Source organism: Cynocephalus volans, chromosome 8 (assembly GCF_027409185.1).
Source record: "Cynocephalus volans isolate mCynVol1 chromosome 8, mCynVol1.pri, whole genome shotgun sequence".
Classification (NCBI taxonomy): domain Eukaryota; kingdom Metazoa; phylum Chordata; class Mammalia; order Dermoptera; family Cynocephalidae; genus Cynocephalus; species Cynocephalus volans.
The window spans coordinates 139714724-139735277 of NC_084467.1; the positions used below are offsets into that span (position 1 = coordinate 139714724).

The 20554-nt window shown below is 43.0% G+C and overlaps 1 protein-coding gene across 9 annotated transcripts in view; it reads right to left on the reverse strand.

Annotated features, from left to right (window-relative positions):
- Positions 1–363: 363 nt before the first annotated feature.
- Positions 364–20554, reverse strand: part of LOC134384636 (tRNA-splicing endonuclease subunit Sen15-like) — a 38555-nt gene continuing 18364 nt past the window's right edge. Inside the window, exons 4-11 of one of the 9 annotated variants that reach the window (XR_010024257.1) lie at positions 17689–18084; positions 14524–15118; positions 12154–12287; positions 11500–11573; positions 11123–11289; positions 8223–8379; positions 4565–5144; positions 364–425 (exon numbers count right to left, since the gene is read on the reverse strand). Coding sequence is in view for 2 of the 9 variants with exons in the window: in XM_063106290.1 (XP_062962360.1) it covers positions 18155–18176 (22 nt within the window). In the remaining 7 variants the exon portion in view is untranslated. Of the gene's footprint in view, positions 426–3025; positions 5145–8222; positions 8380–11122; positions 11290–11499; positions 11574–12153; positions 12288–14523; positions 15119–16748; positions 16767–17688; positions 18085–18115; positions 18177–20251; positions 20295–20554 lie in introns of those variants that run through there. The other 8 variants (XR_010024255.1, XR_010024258.1, XR_010024254.1 and 5 more) reach the window with 8 other exon arrangements.

The window sequence follows — 20554 nt, forward strand, 5'->3', positions numbered from 1 at the left end:
ATGTCTCATATTGTAAGTCTGAGAAGAATCTTGCCCATCATGACAGTAATCACAGTACAAAACTATAAGTTCTGCGTTTCTATAGGACTTTATAGTTGGCTGTCAAAGAACTTTCACACCTATTATCTGGCATGTGCTCACATGCTAGATAGAGTTAGAAAAAACAGACATCTCTTCTGCTTAACAGAAAGCTGAACCTCAAGAAGTTTATTTGACTTACCTAAATTTATCTAAAATATTCCAGGTTAACATGGCAGGTGAATCTCGGTGCTCTGACCCCTGGGCGTGGGCTCATCCTGCTGCCCCAGGCTGCCTCCAGCCATCATATCACCAGGGTGGAGAAGAGATGAGCAGCACAGGGTTTGGGACCACACGTTGAATCTTGAGTCCATCGCTCACCAGCTCTGTGACCTTGAGAGGACCCACTTCCCGAGGGTGAAGTAAAGATGTCACATAAGCACTGTGCCTGGCACACGGTGAACACTCTGTGCTGGTCACAGGTTAGTAGCATTGCCGTGATTATCAACCACAGTCAGTGATGGTGGTTCTGACCAAAATTGCTGAGATTGTAGCAGGAGCCTGACTCCTCTCCTACATACCATTTTTGGGTAAGAGGACAAAATAGTTACTATGTTCCATGTTTGTCTTTTTTCACTCTTATAAAATAGAGAAACTTTTTAGAACTGACTCTCCAGTTGTCAAGAACATTAGACTAACTTATTACTGTATGATATTATGTTTGACTTAGGAAACAGAATTTTCTTTTCCAAAGAACTGAATTTAAACTACCCTTGTCCCAAATCAAACAAGTTCAGTCACTCTGTTTTGTTCCATTAACTTTTTGACCAATACTAACCATAAATGTGTAAGATTTACACTGGCTCAGAGGAGTGAGTGAGCTACGATCAGTCCAGGAAGAGGCTGGATGAGTTTCCCTGACACCTGCTGGCTTGGGGAGCTGATTCCTCACTAATTTCTCAACAACATCTAGAGATTCAGAATGAATACACTCAATAAAGGAATAAATAAAAATGTTGGCACCCAGGGAACTATTTGCCTTAGATGATGTAATTATGACTTTCAGTTAACTAGTCATGGAGACTTTATGAACAACAACTTGCTTCTCTGCCGTGTCCCACGTACAGCACTTACTAGGAACTTAACAGACCCTAGGGGGAGACTGCAAAGTGAGGGACGAGAGAAAGCTACCGTCAGGCTCAGGGCCATGGAGGTTCTGAGTACAGAACACACCCCAGCAAAGGCAGCATCCTCGAGGGTGAAGCGTAGTAACACAATAACCTGTGTTCTCTGTGCTTCTACACGGGATGATGCCCTTCCTGCCTCCCCATCCAAGTCCTCTGAGCAGCTGCTACCATGGGAATTTCTCCACACAGGCAGGACCAGCAAAGCATGACCAACATACGTGAGCATCCATGTGGCTGTGACGTGCAGAGAAGTGACCCGTGAGGGGAATGTAACTTCAGAAAAGAACTCATAAGAAAAAACTATTCCAAATAGTACTCTCAGCAGCTCTGTTTAATAATAAACAAATGAAAAAAGCATAAAGAATTAAAAACCACACAAGTGTGTAGAAGGGCCAGAAATACCATGATGGAAATCATGGGGGAATACTACCCAGCTATTAAAAATAACAAGGTTATGCAATACAGACTGCTAGAAATGTCCATATAAAACAATATGAAATAGAAAAATCACAGCAATGTTAAAATTAACTTATATTTCTGCATTAAAATGTTGAACAAAATACTATAAAAAATCTTAACACCCAAGAGATTAGAATCTTCATGAATTCGTCCTCTCAACTTAAATGGACCACACAACCATATTACTACTTTGCTTTAGGAAGGTCATTTTCTCAGTCCAGCAACTTATATTTTGCACTCTCTCTACTAGCCTCAAACTTCCCAGCCTTGTCATCATAGAACCTAGGAGTTGTCTGTGACTCTCACTCAGCCAGCTCGCATTTGGCAACATAATCCCTCTTCTTTCCCATGTTCCAGCCACACTGGCCTTTTGGATCTTTGAATTTGCCAAGTGCTCTTCTATCTTGAAGTCTTCCCCTATGCACGTCTGCTGCCTGAAAGGCACTTGCCCAAAGTCCATCAACTCAACTTACGTTTCATATTCATCTGCCTCACTCCTGGCAGCCTGCACTTTTTCCTTCACGGCACTTAGCATGCTTTGTAATTACTAAAGTATTTGCATGACAATTGTTTTACTGTGTCTTCTTCTCCCAAATAGATGGTAAGCTCCATGAGGAAAGTGATGGCTAGTTTTATGTTTCAACTTGATTAGGCCACAGGGTGCCCAGATATTTGATCAAACATTATTCTGGGTGTTTCAGTGAGGGTGTTTTCGGATGATCTTAACATTTAAGTTGATAGACTGAGTAAAGCAGATTGTCCTTCCTAATGTGGCAGGCTGCATCCAATCAGTTGAAGGTCTGAATAGAACAAATAGACTGATCTCCCCAGGTAAGAGAGAATTCTTTCTGCCAGACTGCCTCTGAAGTGGGACACTGGCTTTTTTACTGCCTTTGGACTCAAACTGCAATATTGGCTCTTCCTGAGTCTTGAACCTTCTGATCTTTGGACAGGTACTACACCATCAGCTCTCCTGGGTCTCAGACCTTCAAACTCAGACTGGAACTAAACCATTGAATATTGGCTCTCCTGGGTTTCCAACTTGCTGACTCATCCAGCAGGTCTTGGGACTTGCCCACCTTCATGATCACATGAGCCAATTCCTTCTAATGAATCTCTTTCTACAGATATATACATCCTTTTGGTTCTGTTTCTCTGGAGAACACTGACTAATAAAAGTAATAATATCTGAGCTGTTCACAATCATATATATACCTAGCTCCAACACAGTGCTTGGCCCAGACTGGTTGTCTAATAAAACTTTGTTGAAAGAATGGATGTATATATATGGATGGATGGATGAATGAATAAAGTGATGTGAATATAATTTATTTTTTATTAGATTTTATTTTTTCCAGAAAAGTACCATGCGGTGTATGTAGACTATTGAATAATAGCTGTGCTTGAGTAGTGCTTTCTATTTTTCAAAGCATTTTTATATACAATAATGTGATTTTTTAAAATTCTTAGACCCCAATGAGATAGACATATTCCAGCCTCACATCTGAGGAAATGGAGGTTCAGAGAAAGGAACTAATTTTTCCAAGCTCATAGTGAAGAAATTAAGTGGTAGAGCAAGATCTGGAATGTAGACCTGCTAGAGTTGGGGCAAAGACTTGGACCCTCTGCCTCTGCAGCTTCATGTATGCCACTGTGTCCACTGTCAGGGCCCTTGGTGAGCACAGGAGGGCTGACAAGTGAATGGGGCATTATCCTGATGGGACTCTCTGCTGTTCAGAATGATGGGAGGTGAGGGTGCTGCAGTCTGGGAAGAGGGTCCTAGCCCTGGCCAGGTGGGGATGGAAGAGTGAGGTAATGACAGTGGGCAGTGAGGCTCAGACATGGCTCTCAGGTCACTCTTTCACATGCAACCCACAGTTGTGCAAGGCCTCATTTTCATTGTCACTCTGGCAATCATGCGATAGTCATATCAAACTATTGATTAATGATAATTACACGGGTGGCTCCATCATCACCAAACTCAGATACAACACAACAGAATGCTACAGCATGGGCTTGGGGTCCGAGCCCCTGGGTTAAACCCCAAAAGTGTGATCAGAAAAATCAAGTGACATGGAGAAGTTAAGGACAGCCAGTATGTATATTCCAACAGTGACTGTCACTCTGGCAAAGCCATGACCCTGTTTATTATATTCTTTGTCCTATCCAAATATTTACAAAAACACCAGCTCAAAGGGCAGAGGTGTGTTGGGGGAGGGGGTACAATACAAAATGCCGAGTAACGAAATGCAGGTCTGATTCTCAATCTGGATGTAGAAAAGCCTTTCCTGTGCCATGTGCTTTTAGTGCACCCTTTTTATCACTTCAACTTTCACATCCTGTTAAAGCCTTCATCTTCTTCTCAGCCCCTGTCTACAGCAGCTTTCCGTAAAGAGCTTGATGACAGCTGTGTCTATTGGGAAGTCCACAGCCTCATTTTTCTCTCCTCAGAAGCATCTTAGGACTGTGATACTTGCCACCACTTAATAAGGTGGGGCTTGCAAGGCCAGCAGTGTAGGGGGCTGGTTATCTCTTCCCCAACAGCAGTTCCAGTAGCTGCCTCCAGGCAGATGGCAGGTGGTGCTTGATGTTGACAGCAGAGGCCCCGGGCTGAGACTTAACCCACATATCGGTGACTAAAATAATCAGGAGTTGAATGCTCATTGCCTCTCATGCTTTTTGTATTACCAAGTTACTAAATATTTATATTATGCTTTTGTATTACTAAAGTAATAACATTGTTAACTACTTGAGGAGTACACTGTAACAGGATTAAAACAAATCCAGTAATGGAAATACCTGACATTTTGAACACCTTGTCTATGTTACATTTTGAATTTCTCACAATAACCCATTTTACTAAGAAGAAAATGAGATTCAAGATGTTAAGAGAGACTTACGCAGTAGGGGATGAAGTTGGAAGTAGAGGTTAAGAGTCTCTTTCTGACTATGCTATTAATTAGCTTTGTGACCTTGCGTCAGCCTCTTTATCTCTCTGGCTTCAGTTTCCTTTCTGGAGACAGGAAATGAGTGAGACAGACTTGCAGATGGAGCAGGTCCCTTCCTGCTCTAAGTGTCTTCGTACTGAATCTTATTGCTCTCCTTCATCAATGATTATTCTCGTTCTTGTTTGGGGGTTTTGTTTGTTTTGTTTTCTTGATCCCTATAACTTTCTCATCATCCAACTCTCAGGCTGTCACCTCTGAGAGAGGATTTCCCTGGTCAATCCTGCTAAAATAGCTTGTCCACTCTTCTGCACTCACTGTCGCATCATCATCTTGTTTTATTTTCTTCATGGAACTTTTTTCTTTCTTTTTCTGTTACTGCCCCCAAGAGAATGTAAGGTCTACGAGGACAAGGATGTTGTCTCACTGTTCACAGTTAAACACCAGGGTTGGATCTCCTTTACCAAGTAACTTACAACCTCCAAACTCCTTGGCAAGGCACCCACTATTACCACCAACTGGCTCCCATCTTCCCCTGCAGAACAAAGTGAACAATCATAAATATGTGTTGATTGAATTAATAAATAAATCCAATTTATTACTAGTTCTTTTGATTCGGCCACGAAAAACTCTTTAGAACTGTGATGTTCAGAGTTTAATTAAAATTGAAAGTAACAGTTCAGTTTTAAAATTGTAAAAGTAACTGGCTAGTGCCTCGCTAGCCACAGTTCAAGTAGTCAAAAGCCATGTGTGGCTAGTGACTTGCTTAATGAACAATGCAGAACAGAACATTTCCATTGCTGCAGAAAGTCTTTTTTTTTTTTTTTTTTTATTATTTTTAACTGCTGCAGAAAGTCTTATTGGAGACTGTTGGTCTAAATTCTGGCCCTTCCTCTCCAACCCCACCTGATCACTCACCTGGATTCTTGTAGCAGCCTCTTAATTAGTCTGACAGTAGTTTCCTTCCACACTAGTCTGTTCTCCACATGTCTCATTCATTTAGTTCATTTATTCCTGCAGCATATATTTAAGGAGGACCTTCTATATGCCAGGCACTGTGCCAGGCAAAGAAGACCAACCAGAGTACAAGTTTGATCTAGTCCTGACTCAATGAACTTACAGGCTAGAGATAATATATGTCATTCTTATGTTTAAAAACTAGTCTTGGAACCTCTTTACCAAAGTTCCTAACAACGTTCCCAGAACCCTGTGCTGTGTTCTGGGGGATGTAGCAGAGTCCACTCTGCTGCCTCTGGAGGGGTTAGCCGAAAGGATGTTCCGGGGTGTGGGGGGTGTGAGGTGGGGTGTTGGGGTGTGGTGGTATGTGTGTGTGTGTGTGTGTGCATGTGTGTATGTGTTGGCAGGAGGGGCTGTAGCCCACGGGTCGCACTTGTGCCTTCTGGCTGTCGAGTTGGGTCTCGCGGATGCATGGAGGGTGGATGGCCTGGTGCACTGGGGTTCTGCTTCAGCTCTACCCCATCACCCATCCCACAGGTTCTGTACCTGGCATTCCATGCCCCCGCCACCTTATCACTGTCCCCTGTGCTCTACATAGCCACTCACGCCTCAGTGCTGCTTCATAGGCCCGTCCCTCAGTGGGGTTTTCTTTCTCAGTCTCCGAACCTGATGAACACTCACTCATCCTTCACAACCCACTTCAAATATCACTTTCTGTGGATCTTCCCCAGCAGCCCGGACAAGTCAGGTGTTTACATCTACCGTGTTTACCCGACCCCCTGTTTATGTAAGCCTCCTTCCAACAGACTGGAGTCCTTGCCGATGAAAAACTATTCATCATCATAGCCCCAATGCATGACATAGAACAGGTCCCTAATAAGCGATTTTGGACAAATGACGAATGATGACTGCATGAATAAATGAGTGAATAAGTGTATGGGTATTATGAAAATATCCAACCTATCTGCGGTTCCCTAGGGAGGCTGCTTCAAAATGGAATAAAAATACCATAACTGTCTACTTACTCTTTTCAAAGAGAAGAGGTTACTTTTCTTCTTAACATTCTTATTTCCTATTCTAAATGTCCCTCCTGCCCTATTTTTCATAAGGAAAACATCTTTTCTTTTATGCTCTCAAAAGCTTTCCTTTGTGGCTAGCCAAAACTCTAGGATCAAATACTTCACCTCCAAGTGCCATGTGTCCCAAGCTGCTCTTTCTTCTGATTGGGGAAATGGCTCTCTGCTACCAAAATGCTTACCAGCTCCTCCCAACTTTGATATTAGAACTTCAATCAACACTATTTAGTACACATTATAAAATTTTTTCATTAAACATTGTCATATCACTATGTAAGTGCAATCTGAAGCAGGCCTAACATTACTTAATTCTACCCAGACCTTTAAAAACACAATCAAATCAAAAAGAAAGTTCATGAAATAGTTACACTGAGGTTTCCTCCCAGGTGTCGTGGGTGTGACCCTCAAGTCGTCCAACCGGTTTGTATTTCTACAGTTATTCAGAGGAAAGGAAGAGGGGGCCCTGACACCCTTTAACAAGTCAGTTAAACAAGCCAAATATTAATTAACCCATTCAACTAGCTTGTAAATTTCTGGCATTCAAATAGATTGTCTTGATATTTCAAGATATTTTAAGTGAGCACATTAATCTGCTCCCTAAAATCTGCTCCTCCAGAGGACTCTGCAGACACATCATCAGAAAAGGGACCTGGGTGTCTTTATTAAAAGTACACAACCCCAGGGCTTCTTGCTCCCCCCAGTGGTCTGACCTCCATGCCTTTCATTATCGGTTGGGGAAGGAAATGTGGGTTAGAATATATCTATAATCACCATTTCCTAAGTTACTTTAGTGAAATTTGCTATTATTGATAGTAGAAGAGCAATATTTTATCATTACAAATTCCTAGTTGCTAAAATCTTTTACTAGTCATTCAATCAGCAGTACTGAGGGGCTACCCCACAGTTAACCCTTGTTAAATCTAAAACTGTGAATATATAAAATGACAGTCCTTGGATAGAGTGTGCCTCGAATGTGTGTGTGTTAGATCATCAGAGTTTCAGCAGATATTAAACCACCACCAAGCGAGGGAGTCTTTGTAAAAAATAAAGTCTTGTCAGAGGCTTAGGACTACCCACTTACGACTTTTTCTACAAAAGAGGTAATCCTCCCCAGATTGTGAAGCTTCTGCTGACTTCTTACTACTAAAATGAACTGATCTTAATGTGAGGGAAGTATTATGATTTCTCAGGAAAAGGTGTTGGGTTAATATGGTGATTCTGTCTCATTATCTTGGCTTAGCCTCAAAAATTGGAAGCTAAGGTGACATATTACCCTCCCTCAAGTATATGTAGGCTTAACGAGGACACTGAACATTGCTCTCCATCTTAGGGAAGATAAAAATGTTTTGGAAAAGGACTAAAGTTTCAACCCAAGGCAGAAAATCAGACCTAAGACAGAAAATCTTGATTATAAAGCTGGTTGATGCAGTTTTCCTAAAGAGAGCAGGGAATTTGGCAAGAATTTACTGAATGATTGCTGTACAGAAGGTGTGTAGGGGATAGAAAAAAAAGTAAGATACATACAGTCTGTGCTCTCTAGGAGGTCACAGTCTAGATGGGGAGATGAGACATTCACTCACAGAACGATGATTGATGTAGGGTAATGACTCGAGACATGGCACGAGACAGTGTACGCAGGGTCCCATGAGTAGGAAAGTCGAGTCCTCTGGATGCTCTGAGTCCAGAGTCAGGAGAGCTCTGCACATGCTGGAGAAACTGGAAACATTGAGGGTGAGGCTGTAAGGAAGGGAAAGGTTTTGAGAAGAGGAGAGAAGGCGGAGAAGGAAGAAGGGCACTTGAAGGGTTACCAAGCATCTTAAAATTAAGCTCCAAAGACAAATAGTATATGACTCCACTTACATGAGGTACCTAGTGGTCCAACTCACAGGCAGAGCATGGAGTGGTGGTTGTCGGGGCTTGGGGAGGGGGGACAGGGAGCTATTCTGTAAAGGGTGCAGAGTTTCAGTTCAGGAGATGAAACAGTTCTGGAGATGAGCGATGGTGGTGACTGCATAACAATGTGAATGTACTTAAAGCCACTGAATTGTACACTTAAAAATGGTTAAAAGGGTAAATTTTGATGCTATCTGAATTTTACCACAATTTTTTTTTTAAAAAAAGCTTGAGGTAGACAAATATCTGTCCCTAGAGGAGGGGATGGGTTCAACCGAAGTCTTCAGTCTCCTTTTCTTCTTGGACTCCGTGTTAACTGTATGGCCCACAGACAGCAAATGGGAAATGATTAAACATAATCCGTTCCCAGGCTGCTGTGCTTTAGCAGGGTATTGAATGGTTGTAACAACATTTTTCCAACAGCTTCTCACCCCCTTCTTTACACATCAAGCCCACTTCCACTACGGAAGCCAGTCACTCACTGTCCCGACTTCACTGAAGGTAGAGCAAGGGACCCTACTCTGGCCTGTGCTGTCTAAGAGGAAATCTGCTAGAGGATATATCCTCCTATTTAACAAAACAGAGAGAGGACTCCAACGGGATGGATTCTCTCCCCACCTTCCTTAGGATGCTGTGTGGGGCAGCCAACTGGATCCACAAGGGACAAACCAAATGGTGACAGATATGTTGTTCTGGAATCCTAACAACCTTATCACTGTATTAACCACCCTCAGAAAATAGATCCCTCATTGTGTAAGCCACTTTTAGTTTGGTATTCTGCTTACTAGCAGCCAAGATTATTCCAAGAGACTGTGGCATTACAAAAACAGCCTCGTGGAGAACCATCTATATTTAGCTAGAGTTTACTCTTCCTTCTAAAAATCAAAGATGTTTATTGCCCTTTTCTTTATTGCATGACAGGCGAAAGAAAGAATACAAACAGCAGGGCACCCAGACAAAAAGAACATCTAGCAAAGGGGTTGGAAAGACCCAGCACCATCAGGAAGTAAGCTGGTGGTAAACAAAATAAAAAGCCACTATTTTGCCACGTATTGAAAAGAATCAAATCCTCCTTTGTAACTAAGAAAGGTTGCAAATAAAGGGAACATTGGGTAAGAGCCTAGATAAAGACTAAGGACACTGAAGAAGATAAGAGTCCAGAAGCAAGCAAGCAATAACCCAGTGCTGATTGCAGGGGATGCTAAGAGCTAAGAATAGGATCAGGAGAACCCAGAAAAAGAGAAACCCAAAGTCTACACCAGACCTCTGCCTTTTCTCAACTCAGCTCTGCCGGTTGCAGTAATTCTCAACTAAGCTCCTTGCTTTCCTTGTAAAGACCCAAGTTAAAGTGCCCCTCAGCATACTGGAGTAGATAGATACCAGGTCCATGTGGATCTGCTTTGACTGTTGAAATAAAGGTTCTGCTGCTTTTCAATCAGATTTTTCTATCAAGGTGAACATCTTTCTGGGGATATTACCACTTAGATAAGTGCTTTTATTAGCTAGTGGTATGATAGCTACCTCTGAAGCCATTTAAACAGGCAGGGCTAAGGAAGGGAAGACAGCTCCATCTGTCCATAAAAGATGCTGGCAGCCCTGAGAGAGCTGTCCTGGCATGGGGCAATTGGTCACACCCCAGCTGTGCCCTGTGGTGCTTTTAACAGGAACCAAGGTGCTGCGCTAGGCAGCTGTCCCCTAAGAACAGGACTCCTTGACCCAAGGTGACTAAAATTAAACCACTTACTACTCCAGAAAAGCAGAGCTGGATTCCTTGCTACAGCCAACCTCCTTCCCCATGCTCACACACGAGCTGTTTTTCAAAAAGGGAACTTCAGATTCCCTGACAGGAAGCTGATCCTAACACTTCACAAACGACCACGTAAAAAGAAATTCAGAGCCGTGAATGAATGCTACAAATGTCCTCATAAAGCTGAAGCCCGTGGGAAATGTGGCTGATCCTGCCCCTAGGAATTAGCAAGCCTGTCCTCAAGGCTCAGTTTACTTGAGGGTTAAAGATGGAATTAGAAACCCCCACCCATATCATCTGATTTTCATCAAGGACAGAGTCTCCTGACTATTCTCTCGGCATTTAAAGAATGTGATATTACTCCCCTGATAACACACAACCTCTCCATGAGTTGCAGGGTCCCAGTGGACATGTAGGGGGTTTGCCTCTGGTGAGAATGAATTTCCATGGAAAATGTGACACAAACATTACCTTGTGGGTCTCAAATGAATCAGGTTTTGTGCCAGAAAGACTTTTCTTATTAAAACTGTACTTTGGGGAAGTGGCTCTCACAGGGCTTATGGGGGTCCTGATGGTCCTCTAGGGCCTTGCTGGGGCCCCGTGACCTGTTCTGTTTGATTCAAGTTTTTACAAGGCAGCAATGTGGAGCAGGAGGGGGGAGAATGGGGTCACAGCTGGGTTTAAATTGGTAGCTTGCTGCTTCCTCGCTGTGTGATATTAAACAAATTGAATTCTCTGGGCACCTACTTTGTAGGGATGATGTGAAACATATTAAGTAAAGGACCTACAATAACAAAGGATCAGATTGTCAAGGTGGTCTCACAAGAACAGAGATCTTACCCAGTATCATGCTTTACATATAATTTCATGAAACCAGCAATCACAAGACTCGGGAGAAGCAAGGAATGGCCCAGCATGAGTACAGCTCTCCAGGTCCTTTCATGAAACATATTCTCTCACCCAGATTAACACAGAAGATCTTCAAGCTATATATGTGGTCACATCACCTACTCAGAAAAGAGCCATCATGAAATATCTTCATATTATACTCAGATAGTTACATAGCTTACTTGACCTTTTCTCAAAACCCATGCCCAATGCATCCATAGATGCCAGATTTGGTACAAATGAGCAACACAGGCAGACCAGGCACCTCCTTCTAAAAAGAATTCCATAGATAAGGACCCTGTACTAGGAGATATCATTAGTGTGTTTACCTTGAGTCTGTCGTTAGTGTGTTTACATGAAGATTGGGCCACCGTCTTCCTTTCTTCTATTCCATTGGTTTCCCCTTGGTGAAGAGAGAAAATAGATTGCAGGCCTGTTGTTAAACGTTTCCTGTCCAGCACCTACCCCAGACTAGGACTTAACATACAGTACCTGTTATCACATTATTAAATATAATAGCAATTATAGAACTATGCTTCCATTTTCATTTCTGCCTGACTTTCCAGATCTTGTATAATTCAGGCTTTCTCCTGCCACCAGCCATAGGCCTAACCTCCCCAGTTGTGTGTGATTCTTATCTCTGCCTTTTCTCCTCTTGTTCTATTCCACTGTTCTATGCATTTTTGAAGGACAGTCCAAGTGCCCCTTCCTCCTGGAAAATTTCCAAGCCTACTCATTCCTTCAATTTCACCCCTTTCTACCCTGTACGATCACAATATAACACCAAACCTAGAGCATCCTACATTGTTCTGTTTCTTACTTCTGCATGCATAATGGTTGTCTTTCTCCAAATAGATTATAAGCCCAATTAAAGCTGAGAACTCTAACTTCATTAGAGTCACTTACACCAGAAAGTGTCCCCTGATCCACCTCCCCAACAGATGTGGTCCCCATGGAATTGGCTCCATTGGCACCTCACTTACCATATTGTGATGGTATATTTCTTGTAAAGCCAGATTTAATTGCTGTCTTTCCTTATGGGCAGGACACTCTGGGAGGACAGGGTCATTCATGTCTTTCCTGCTCACATTTATATCCCTAGTGCCTGACACAGCACCTGGCAAGGAGGAGGTGATTAATAAATATTTGTTGAAGAAATAGGTTTTCTAGCGGTAAAACAAGGTGGAGTAGGAAGCTCATTAATTTCTATAATGAACATATGGAGCATCTCCTCTGGGTACTCAGGATGCAAAGATAAGTAAGACACAATGTCAGTCATCTAGACTGAAAAAGTTCGAGTCAATTTCTCTACCACCACTGTTTGGGTTTCCAGATACGTACTAAAGAGTTATACAGTGAAAATCAAATCTCACTGACACTGAGTGAGCATTAATGCGGGGGGGGGGGGGGAGGAGAAAAATCACGGGAATGCAGCTCTGGAGGTGCAGGTGCCTCAGGAAGACTTCCTGCCTTCATTGCCCATTCTTCCTCCACAAATGGTCACCATATGAGCTTCACTACTGTCCCCAATTCATGTGAAAAGCAATCCTACAGTTGAGCTTTAATTCAGTATTCAGTATCTCTTTCTCTTGCCCCTTACCTCCCTGCTCCTCATGAGCAGTACTACATTTGCGTAGGTACATGCTAGGACACATCGCTGGAAACCTTTTTTCAGAATGATGCAATTGGAATAGCAATCCAACTTGCTTATAACAGGTTTTGGCCACCAACAGAACAAATTCAAAGCTGTGTGCTGATTAACGATAATGTTCAGGCCAGATAATAATATATATTTAATTTATCCATTTTAATATCACCCTATGTAGCAAAAGATGTCATACTGTCATTGCTTTTCCTAAGTCAATGTATTTCTCGGGGGGTTGGTACAAGGTGTGTCGGTCCATTCCTCAGTCTTCTGAGAAACAAAGGAAGCAATGGATTTTAAGATCTAACAAGTTAGATCTTATGGAAGCTAAAGGGAAACTCTGATAGGCCAGTCTCTCAGCTCCTGAAATCGAGGCAGATGGATTCGCCGATGAAATTTTCTCCAGCATACAAGCTGACTCTCTTCCTTCCTTCCCTCTCTCCCTTATTTCCTCCCCCGCTCCTTTCCTATCTTCCTTCCTTCCTTTTTGTGTCAAATAATGATGTCAAGCGTCTCAACTATAGCAGCATCACCGGCTGCCTTCAGCCATACATCAGAAAGACTGATTCTCTCAAAACAACCTTCTGGCTGCTCCTTTTTTCCCAATTAAATTTCTTTTCCCACTAATGCATTATCCTCTCTTTTTCTTCCCTCCTACAAGGTCACCTCCATGTCCCCTGGTAGTCTCTTCAAAGCCTTTCTCCATGCCTTGTCTTCCCCTGTGGCCATATGTTAGTGACTCCTACTAAACTGGAGCTCTTTGAAGGCAGGATCTGGGCCTCATTTGCCTTAGCATCCCCAGTGCCTGTAGGAGAGCCTGGCACATGGTGGGTGGTGAGCAAATGTTTCAATTTGAAGAATACGTTGAAACAATGTTAAGCCAGCGAACAAACTCGGCATCTGGGAGGCACACAGAGAAGTGGGTTTAATGATTCAGATGGGAGCACTTTGTCCATCTGTGATGGAGAAACAACGCGAGGGATTCTCCACGCTACGCACCCTACCCTTTGAAGTCAGGGTCAGTGGACAGGCAGTAACAGGAAAGGACAATAGAAATTTCCACTGTGCCTTATGTAGTCTCTGGGGACAGTTGGACACCACTAATTTAAAGAAAAACTTGGTGGGGGGATGGGGGGAACAGATAAAAGAATTCTTTCAACTGTTTTCAATTAAACCAATGTAACCCCTTACCATTTTTCAGAAGTCAGCACATTTTTTCCTCTTTTCTACACCATTTAGAGCTCTGACCAGTGATCAGAGATGGTTTTGTTTTCCCACATAGATTTTACTACCATTTCTAATGCATTCATTTGGACTGAAAATGAAGGTGGAAAGATTTGCAATTGCTTGAGAGACCTCTTCTCCTGAGCTCCCCCTCTGCCTGTAGGAGGTCTGTCACCTAGACATCCACTCAGAGAGCTTGCCTGGGGGTGTCCCAGGGAATGTAAACATTATAAAACCAGAACCTCAGAGTTTTGGTGAGAGAACAGAGTCTTGAGAGGCCCCTGTCCTAGATGTGCCTGTGAGTCAGAGTTAGCTGGATGTCTCCAAGTGATGGAACAACCATTAGTCAAGGCCGACTTAGACTTGAACTGAAACCTGTCTTGTACTTGTAAGCTCAACCCTGCAATTCCTAAAACCAACCAGCCTGGCCTGCTTCCAGATTACGCAGCCTAAAGTATAGAGAGGGTGGAACAAATTCAATTACCTTATTTTTGTAGTGCCTCATGTGCACCGTCCTAGTGTCAGGCACCGGGCCATCTAAGATGTTCCGTTAACTCATCCTCAGGATGTAAACACATTAAGTTCCTCAGAAGGAAGATGCAGGCATGTTATTAGACACAAACCATTATGACTTATATACAGAAATAGGATTGGAAAATTTCAGTGAATGTGGTTTGCTTTCTTTCTGATGCTCTCAATTTCCCATCAGAAGCTTAAAGTGGATTTGCAGACTGTTTGGTATTAGAGTTTCCAGAATTCTCTCTCTCTCCTAGAAAGGTGGGTGTTTTATTAGAAGCAATAATAATAGTAACAGCTACACTTAGCGAATCTCTACCTTGTGCCAGGCGTTGAACCAAAGCCCTTTCCATGAGTTACCATCGTAGTCATCTGCTCGGGCTGCCATAACAAACTACCACAGATGGGGTGGCTTAAACAACTGAAATTTATTTTCTCACAGTTCTGGACACTAGAAGACCCAAATCATGGTTCAGGAAAATTCAGTTTCTGGTGAGGCGTCTCTTCCTGGCTGGAAGACAGCTGCCTTTACACTGTGTCCTCATATGGCCTTTCTTCTGTGCCTGTCAGGAGTGGGTAGGTAGGTTAGATAGATATATGGATCTGTCAAGCTCTGGTGTCAAGTCTTTTCCTCTTCTTATAAAGACATTAGTCCTATTGGATTATGACCTCATGTTAACTTGATTACCTCTATATAGGTCCTAACTCCAAATACAGTCACACTGGGGGGACACAATTCAGTCCATAGCGACCTCACTGAGTCCTCACTACAAGCTTGGGAAACCAGGGGCTTTCTCTATATCCTATCAATGAATAAACTGAGAGCTGAGTAATTTGTCCAAAGTCTCACCACCAATAAGTGAGTTGCTGGTGGTGTTGCTTTTTCTTTTTATGGAAGAGAAGTGAAGACATGCAGAGTTCATGTGTATAGATGTAGGGTTGCTAATAGGAAAGTCAGATGGGAACTGGCAGGCGAAAACTAGAGCAGAGCGCTGAATCCATGGCCGTTCCATCTGGTTAAACAAGTCCCGGGTCACTGGGCTGAGTCCTGGGGAATGAAGGACAGGAAGATATGGTCACCATCCTCCAGGAGTTTGCAATCTCAGCAGCAGTGAAGGAAGTTTTCCTTTCCAGGTCCTATTCTGGATAAAACTGAGAAACAGGAAAATGTCCCCTCAGTCCCCTTCCTTCTCTGAGAGAACCTTTTGGATCCCTGTTGGGTACCACTCTCCTCAAAGGCCACGTCCTTCAGTGGCCACCTCCAGCCTGGAAGCCAGCACCCAGCTCACCCACAGTCTTCACCGGTAGTGACCCACCTCTTCCCTATCCCCATGTCCAGAACTTTCTTGATCTGTCTTCCATTAAAACATCTTTGTTCCAATCCCAATCCCTCGAGGCAAGTCTCTCGGCTAGGAAAGGAAAGGTCACAGTTCATTTGCTATTGTTCCTGGGTAATGTACTGACATTTTATTGGTGGCCTCTGGAGACTGGTGACTTACAGCACAAATTTCAGGCACCATGGTGAGAACGTTTTGATGGTAGGTGGTTTTGCGAGTGGACATCAAACCCACGGTGAGTGAGAAAGCCCCTGTCCTGGGCTATTCACAAATAAGGCTGTTCCTGCTATGCCACACAAACGTGCTAATGCCTCACTCACATGCCCTTGACCTTACATTTCAGACTGTGGAGGGCCATCTTGCTCTGTCTCCTGTCAGTGACTCTCAAGAGATGGGGTATAAATGCCTCAGCCCCCTCGTCCCCTGGGTGGGATCGTTCTGAGGCATGCTCCATCCATGAGCGCAGTTTCCCATGCAGTCTCGGTCACTCACTGTGGAAGCCGGAGGAACAACACACCCATAACCGGCTGCCTCCTTTCCCTGCATCGCTCCTCCGCTGCCAGCTGGTGCTCTCTGTACTTCACAAACCAACGTCTTCCACTCAAATCCTTTTCTCAGGGTCTACTTCTGGAGGCATCCAAACTGAGACAGGATGGCCATCAGAGCAATGGGCAGAGAAGTGCAGCTGGATGGCGCGTGGGCCTGGCTCCGTCACCATGCATGTGGTGGCAGCCCCCGGGGGAGCCTGACCAGCACCCCCTTTCGCTCCTTGACTGCAGAGAGGTCTGGAGAGGACAGTCCAGCTGACTATGTCTCCTTAAATGTAGACTCTAACCTCTCCGGGTGGGATCATAATTGGGGATCTCAGTTGGCTCTGCCAGTGTAGGAACAGGACACTGGGAATTAATGTGTTTCAACAGAATGCATGAGATTTGGTGTCAGAAGTGCCTTGGTTGGATTCTGGCTGTACCACATCTAAGCTATGTGGCTATCTAACTTCTCTGGGCCTTATTTTCCTAATCTGTAAAATGGGATAATAATTGCTGCCCCAAAAGATTGTTCCAAGGATGATAGTAATAGCTCACAAGATTCTAGGAGGTTTATGTGAAGTTCATGTAGATCAAAAACCCTGCAAGGGTAAACCACAGGTTTCTTACCCAAATCTCTTGGAATCGGCTGAATTTTGGAACTCAGAATTCAGATTTAATAAAGGTGATAGAGTGCATGTAACATATATTACAGAATCCCCATCAGGGTCTGGGGCAGTTCCCTAGGCTCGAACATACTATTTCTGCACTAAAAGTATGAAGATTTATGCTAAGTGGATCAAGCCTACAAAAAGTTGCAATTTGGAGTTGCAGATAAAGGATCATGGCCCAGAGAAGTTAAGCAATCTGTTCAGGGTCATACACCAGGATTTGAACCCTGGAGACTAGCCAGAGTCCCTGCTTTAACCACTACAATGCACTACCTCCAGCAATAAAACCTTCTCACAAGAATGAACGAAGGCATTAATGGACTTATATCCAATTCATAAGGGAGGTGAGAGCTGCTTTCCGTTAACATCATCAATATATGTATACAGATTATTTCTCCCAGAAATAAAATTAAAGATATGATCACATTTGAAATATTAATGCCAGAAAGTATCCACCTACAAAAAAATAATAGCTACTATTTCTTGAAAAGGTACCAAATAATTTACATATATTTATTTCATTTAATCCCCACAATAACCGTAAGAGATAGGTTTTATCAGTGTTACCCCCTTTCATAGATGAAAATAGGTAACTTACCCAGGGTCTCCCATAAATAAGTGTCAGGGCAGGACATCCAGTCTGGAGCTGCTGAAGCCTGTGCTCTTTCCACTACACCGCCCTGCCTCCCAAGGGCTGTACGAGCTGCTGACCGTCATTTTGTGGTTCACCTGAGGTCACAGGCAGAGCCAGTGTCCAGAGCATTGAGACCTGGGCCTCGTGACCTTAAAAGGCCTTGCAGTGATTGATTTCCACTTTGGCAAGCTCTGCAACTCGATATCATTTCTTTTTGCTGCCCAGTCTTGCCACTCTAAGAACAGTACCCAGTGTTCACGAGAAGATGCAACAGAATTGACTGGAAAGAAAATTTTATCTTCTTCCAGTCCTGTCCATAGTGGTGCACCATTCCATATTTAGATAAATGCTCTGCACAGCCTAAGAGGCAATAAAAGCAAGCTAAAAGGCGCCAGACTCATGCCAGGAAACAATAAGAATCTGCAAGTTCTCATTCCTTTCCCAAAGAATGACTATTTAAAAAACAAGAGACAATAAAAACAAGCAATCTCAGCAAACATAATAGTGCTTTCAGGTCTGGGGCATTTCATAATCTCGGGGCAGCAGAAGAAGGATATGGAAAGCAGGGTCCTCTTCTGTCTTTGCAGGTATGAGGTACAAAGCAGGGAACCTATACAGGTCTTAGCCTGAACTACTGGTAAAGTCAGGGAAGAGCACTGACAGGAAGTCATGGGCTGGCCTGAGGGGTCATGTCGATGCCCGAGGTATCAGCTACTGTCCTGCAGACCAGATTTGAACGCTGGTGTTTCAGAAAGACGAAAATGAGTTCGAGAGACCACTGAGTTTCATTCATTTGTGGATTTGAGAGCTTACTGAGCAACCAAGGTCCAAGGTCCCCAATCCTATGGCGAACCCCTATTCTGGGCTCCCCCAGAATGTTGTAATTCCTGCATTATTTATAGCCATGTATGTTTCAGTCACTAACCATCTTCCACTACTGTTATTTTTACATATGTATTATCTTTTCTACTAAAACAGTCCATAGTTATTTCATATCCTCTATAAAGGCTACTATGTTATCTACTAAACTGAGATTTTTAAGTGGGCCTATGTAACTCAAAGGCCTTTTTAGTCATCTCTTCTACAAGTTGAGGTCCATGAGTAGTTTACTTTTCCAATCCTGTGAAGCATCATATTTGGGGACCCTATTGAGTCCCTTTCATTTCTGGACTCATACAAACCAATTTTTAAGAAATTTTTTATTTACTTTTTATTTTTTATTTTATTATACATACATGTGGGGTACAATGTTGATTTTCAATAATTGTGTAGAATGTGTGGTGGTTAGATCAGTACAGTTAGTTTATTCATCATTACAACACGCAATCATTCTTTGTGTCCTTGACCAATTCCTCATTAGCCCCGCTCCTTCCCCCTCCCCTTTTCCAACTTCTAGTTTTCTAAAAGTTCAATGTATTACTGTGATTGTTGTTTCTTTCTTTCTTTCTCTCTGTCTTTCTTTATTGTTCATTTGTTTATTTATGGATTCAGCTCACAGTTATGAGTGAGAACATGCAGTATTTCTCTTTCTGTTCCTGGGTTGTTCACTTAGGATAATTTTCTACAGGCTCATCCATGTTGTTGCAAATGGTAGAATTTCATTCTTTTTTATGGCTGAGTAGTATTCCATTGTGCATATACACCACAATTTCCTTATCCAGTCATCCATCGATGGACAGTTACGTTGGTTCCATTTCCTGGCTGTTGTAAATAGAGCTGCAGTAAACGTGGGAGTGCAGGTATCCCTTCGACCTCATGTTTTCGAGTCCTCTGGATATATCCCCAGGAGTGGGATTGCTGGGTCATATGGAAGTTCTATCTGTCGTTTACAAACCAATTCTTGCTTGAGCACATCTCTGCCTTGTAATAGCTCGCTAAAAAAATAAGTAATAACCATCCTCTTCCCTGGAGATGAAGGCTTGCCAGGCACTTGGCCTGCCTTTTAAATGATCACCAGCAACACATTACCACATGCCTTTCCATCTCATCTACAGGTCTTCATCTCCCCAGCCTTCAATATCAGCGTCTGTGCCGCCCACCATCCAACTGCTAAGCCAATGTAACATATTTTATGTTTTTCTTACATTAACCTCACTTCAAAGTGCCAATTTCTAAATTTACCAGGGAAATTAACACAAGCTGCTATAATAAATAAACTCCAGAATTTCAGGGACCTAACCCAAAATAGGTTTGTTTCTTCCTTAAGAAATAGTCAATGTGGGTGTTCCTGGGTGACAGCTGTCTTCCACATGGTGATTCAAGGACTCCAGCCTCCATACATCTTGTGGTCCCACCATCTCCTGAGGCCTCTTTGTCTTCTGCTTCCAGCCAACAGAAAGAGAAAGAAAGAAACAGGGGAGAAGGCCATCCTCTTCTAAATCCTCAGCTCAGGAGTGACGCACAGCAACTGCATCCACGGCCTTATGTTCCGTGTCCACACCTAGATGCGAGGAAAGGCTGCTCGCTGTCCTGCCACTTGAGCCTAATAATAATCACAGCTAGAGCACGTGATGCATCTGCACTTCACAAACTGTATAGGTTAACTATCTCATGTAATATATACAACAATCCTGAAAAGTAGGAATTAGAAATGAAAAAAATACATAAATATGTATATCAGTCTCTGAGCCTCAGTGACTATAAGCAGTATAATATACTATATATAAATACATATTCTGGGGCTCAGAAATGATAAAAAAGTTGCTCAAAGTCACATACCCAGGAAGCAGCAGATGTGAGTCAGACATGCCTCATACTTAAGCCCCTTCCCTTCTTTTGTCCCATGGAGCAAGAGTTATTTTGATGCATTTTGAGGTTGGTCGATGGGAAG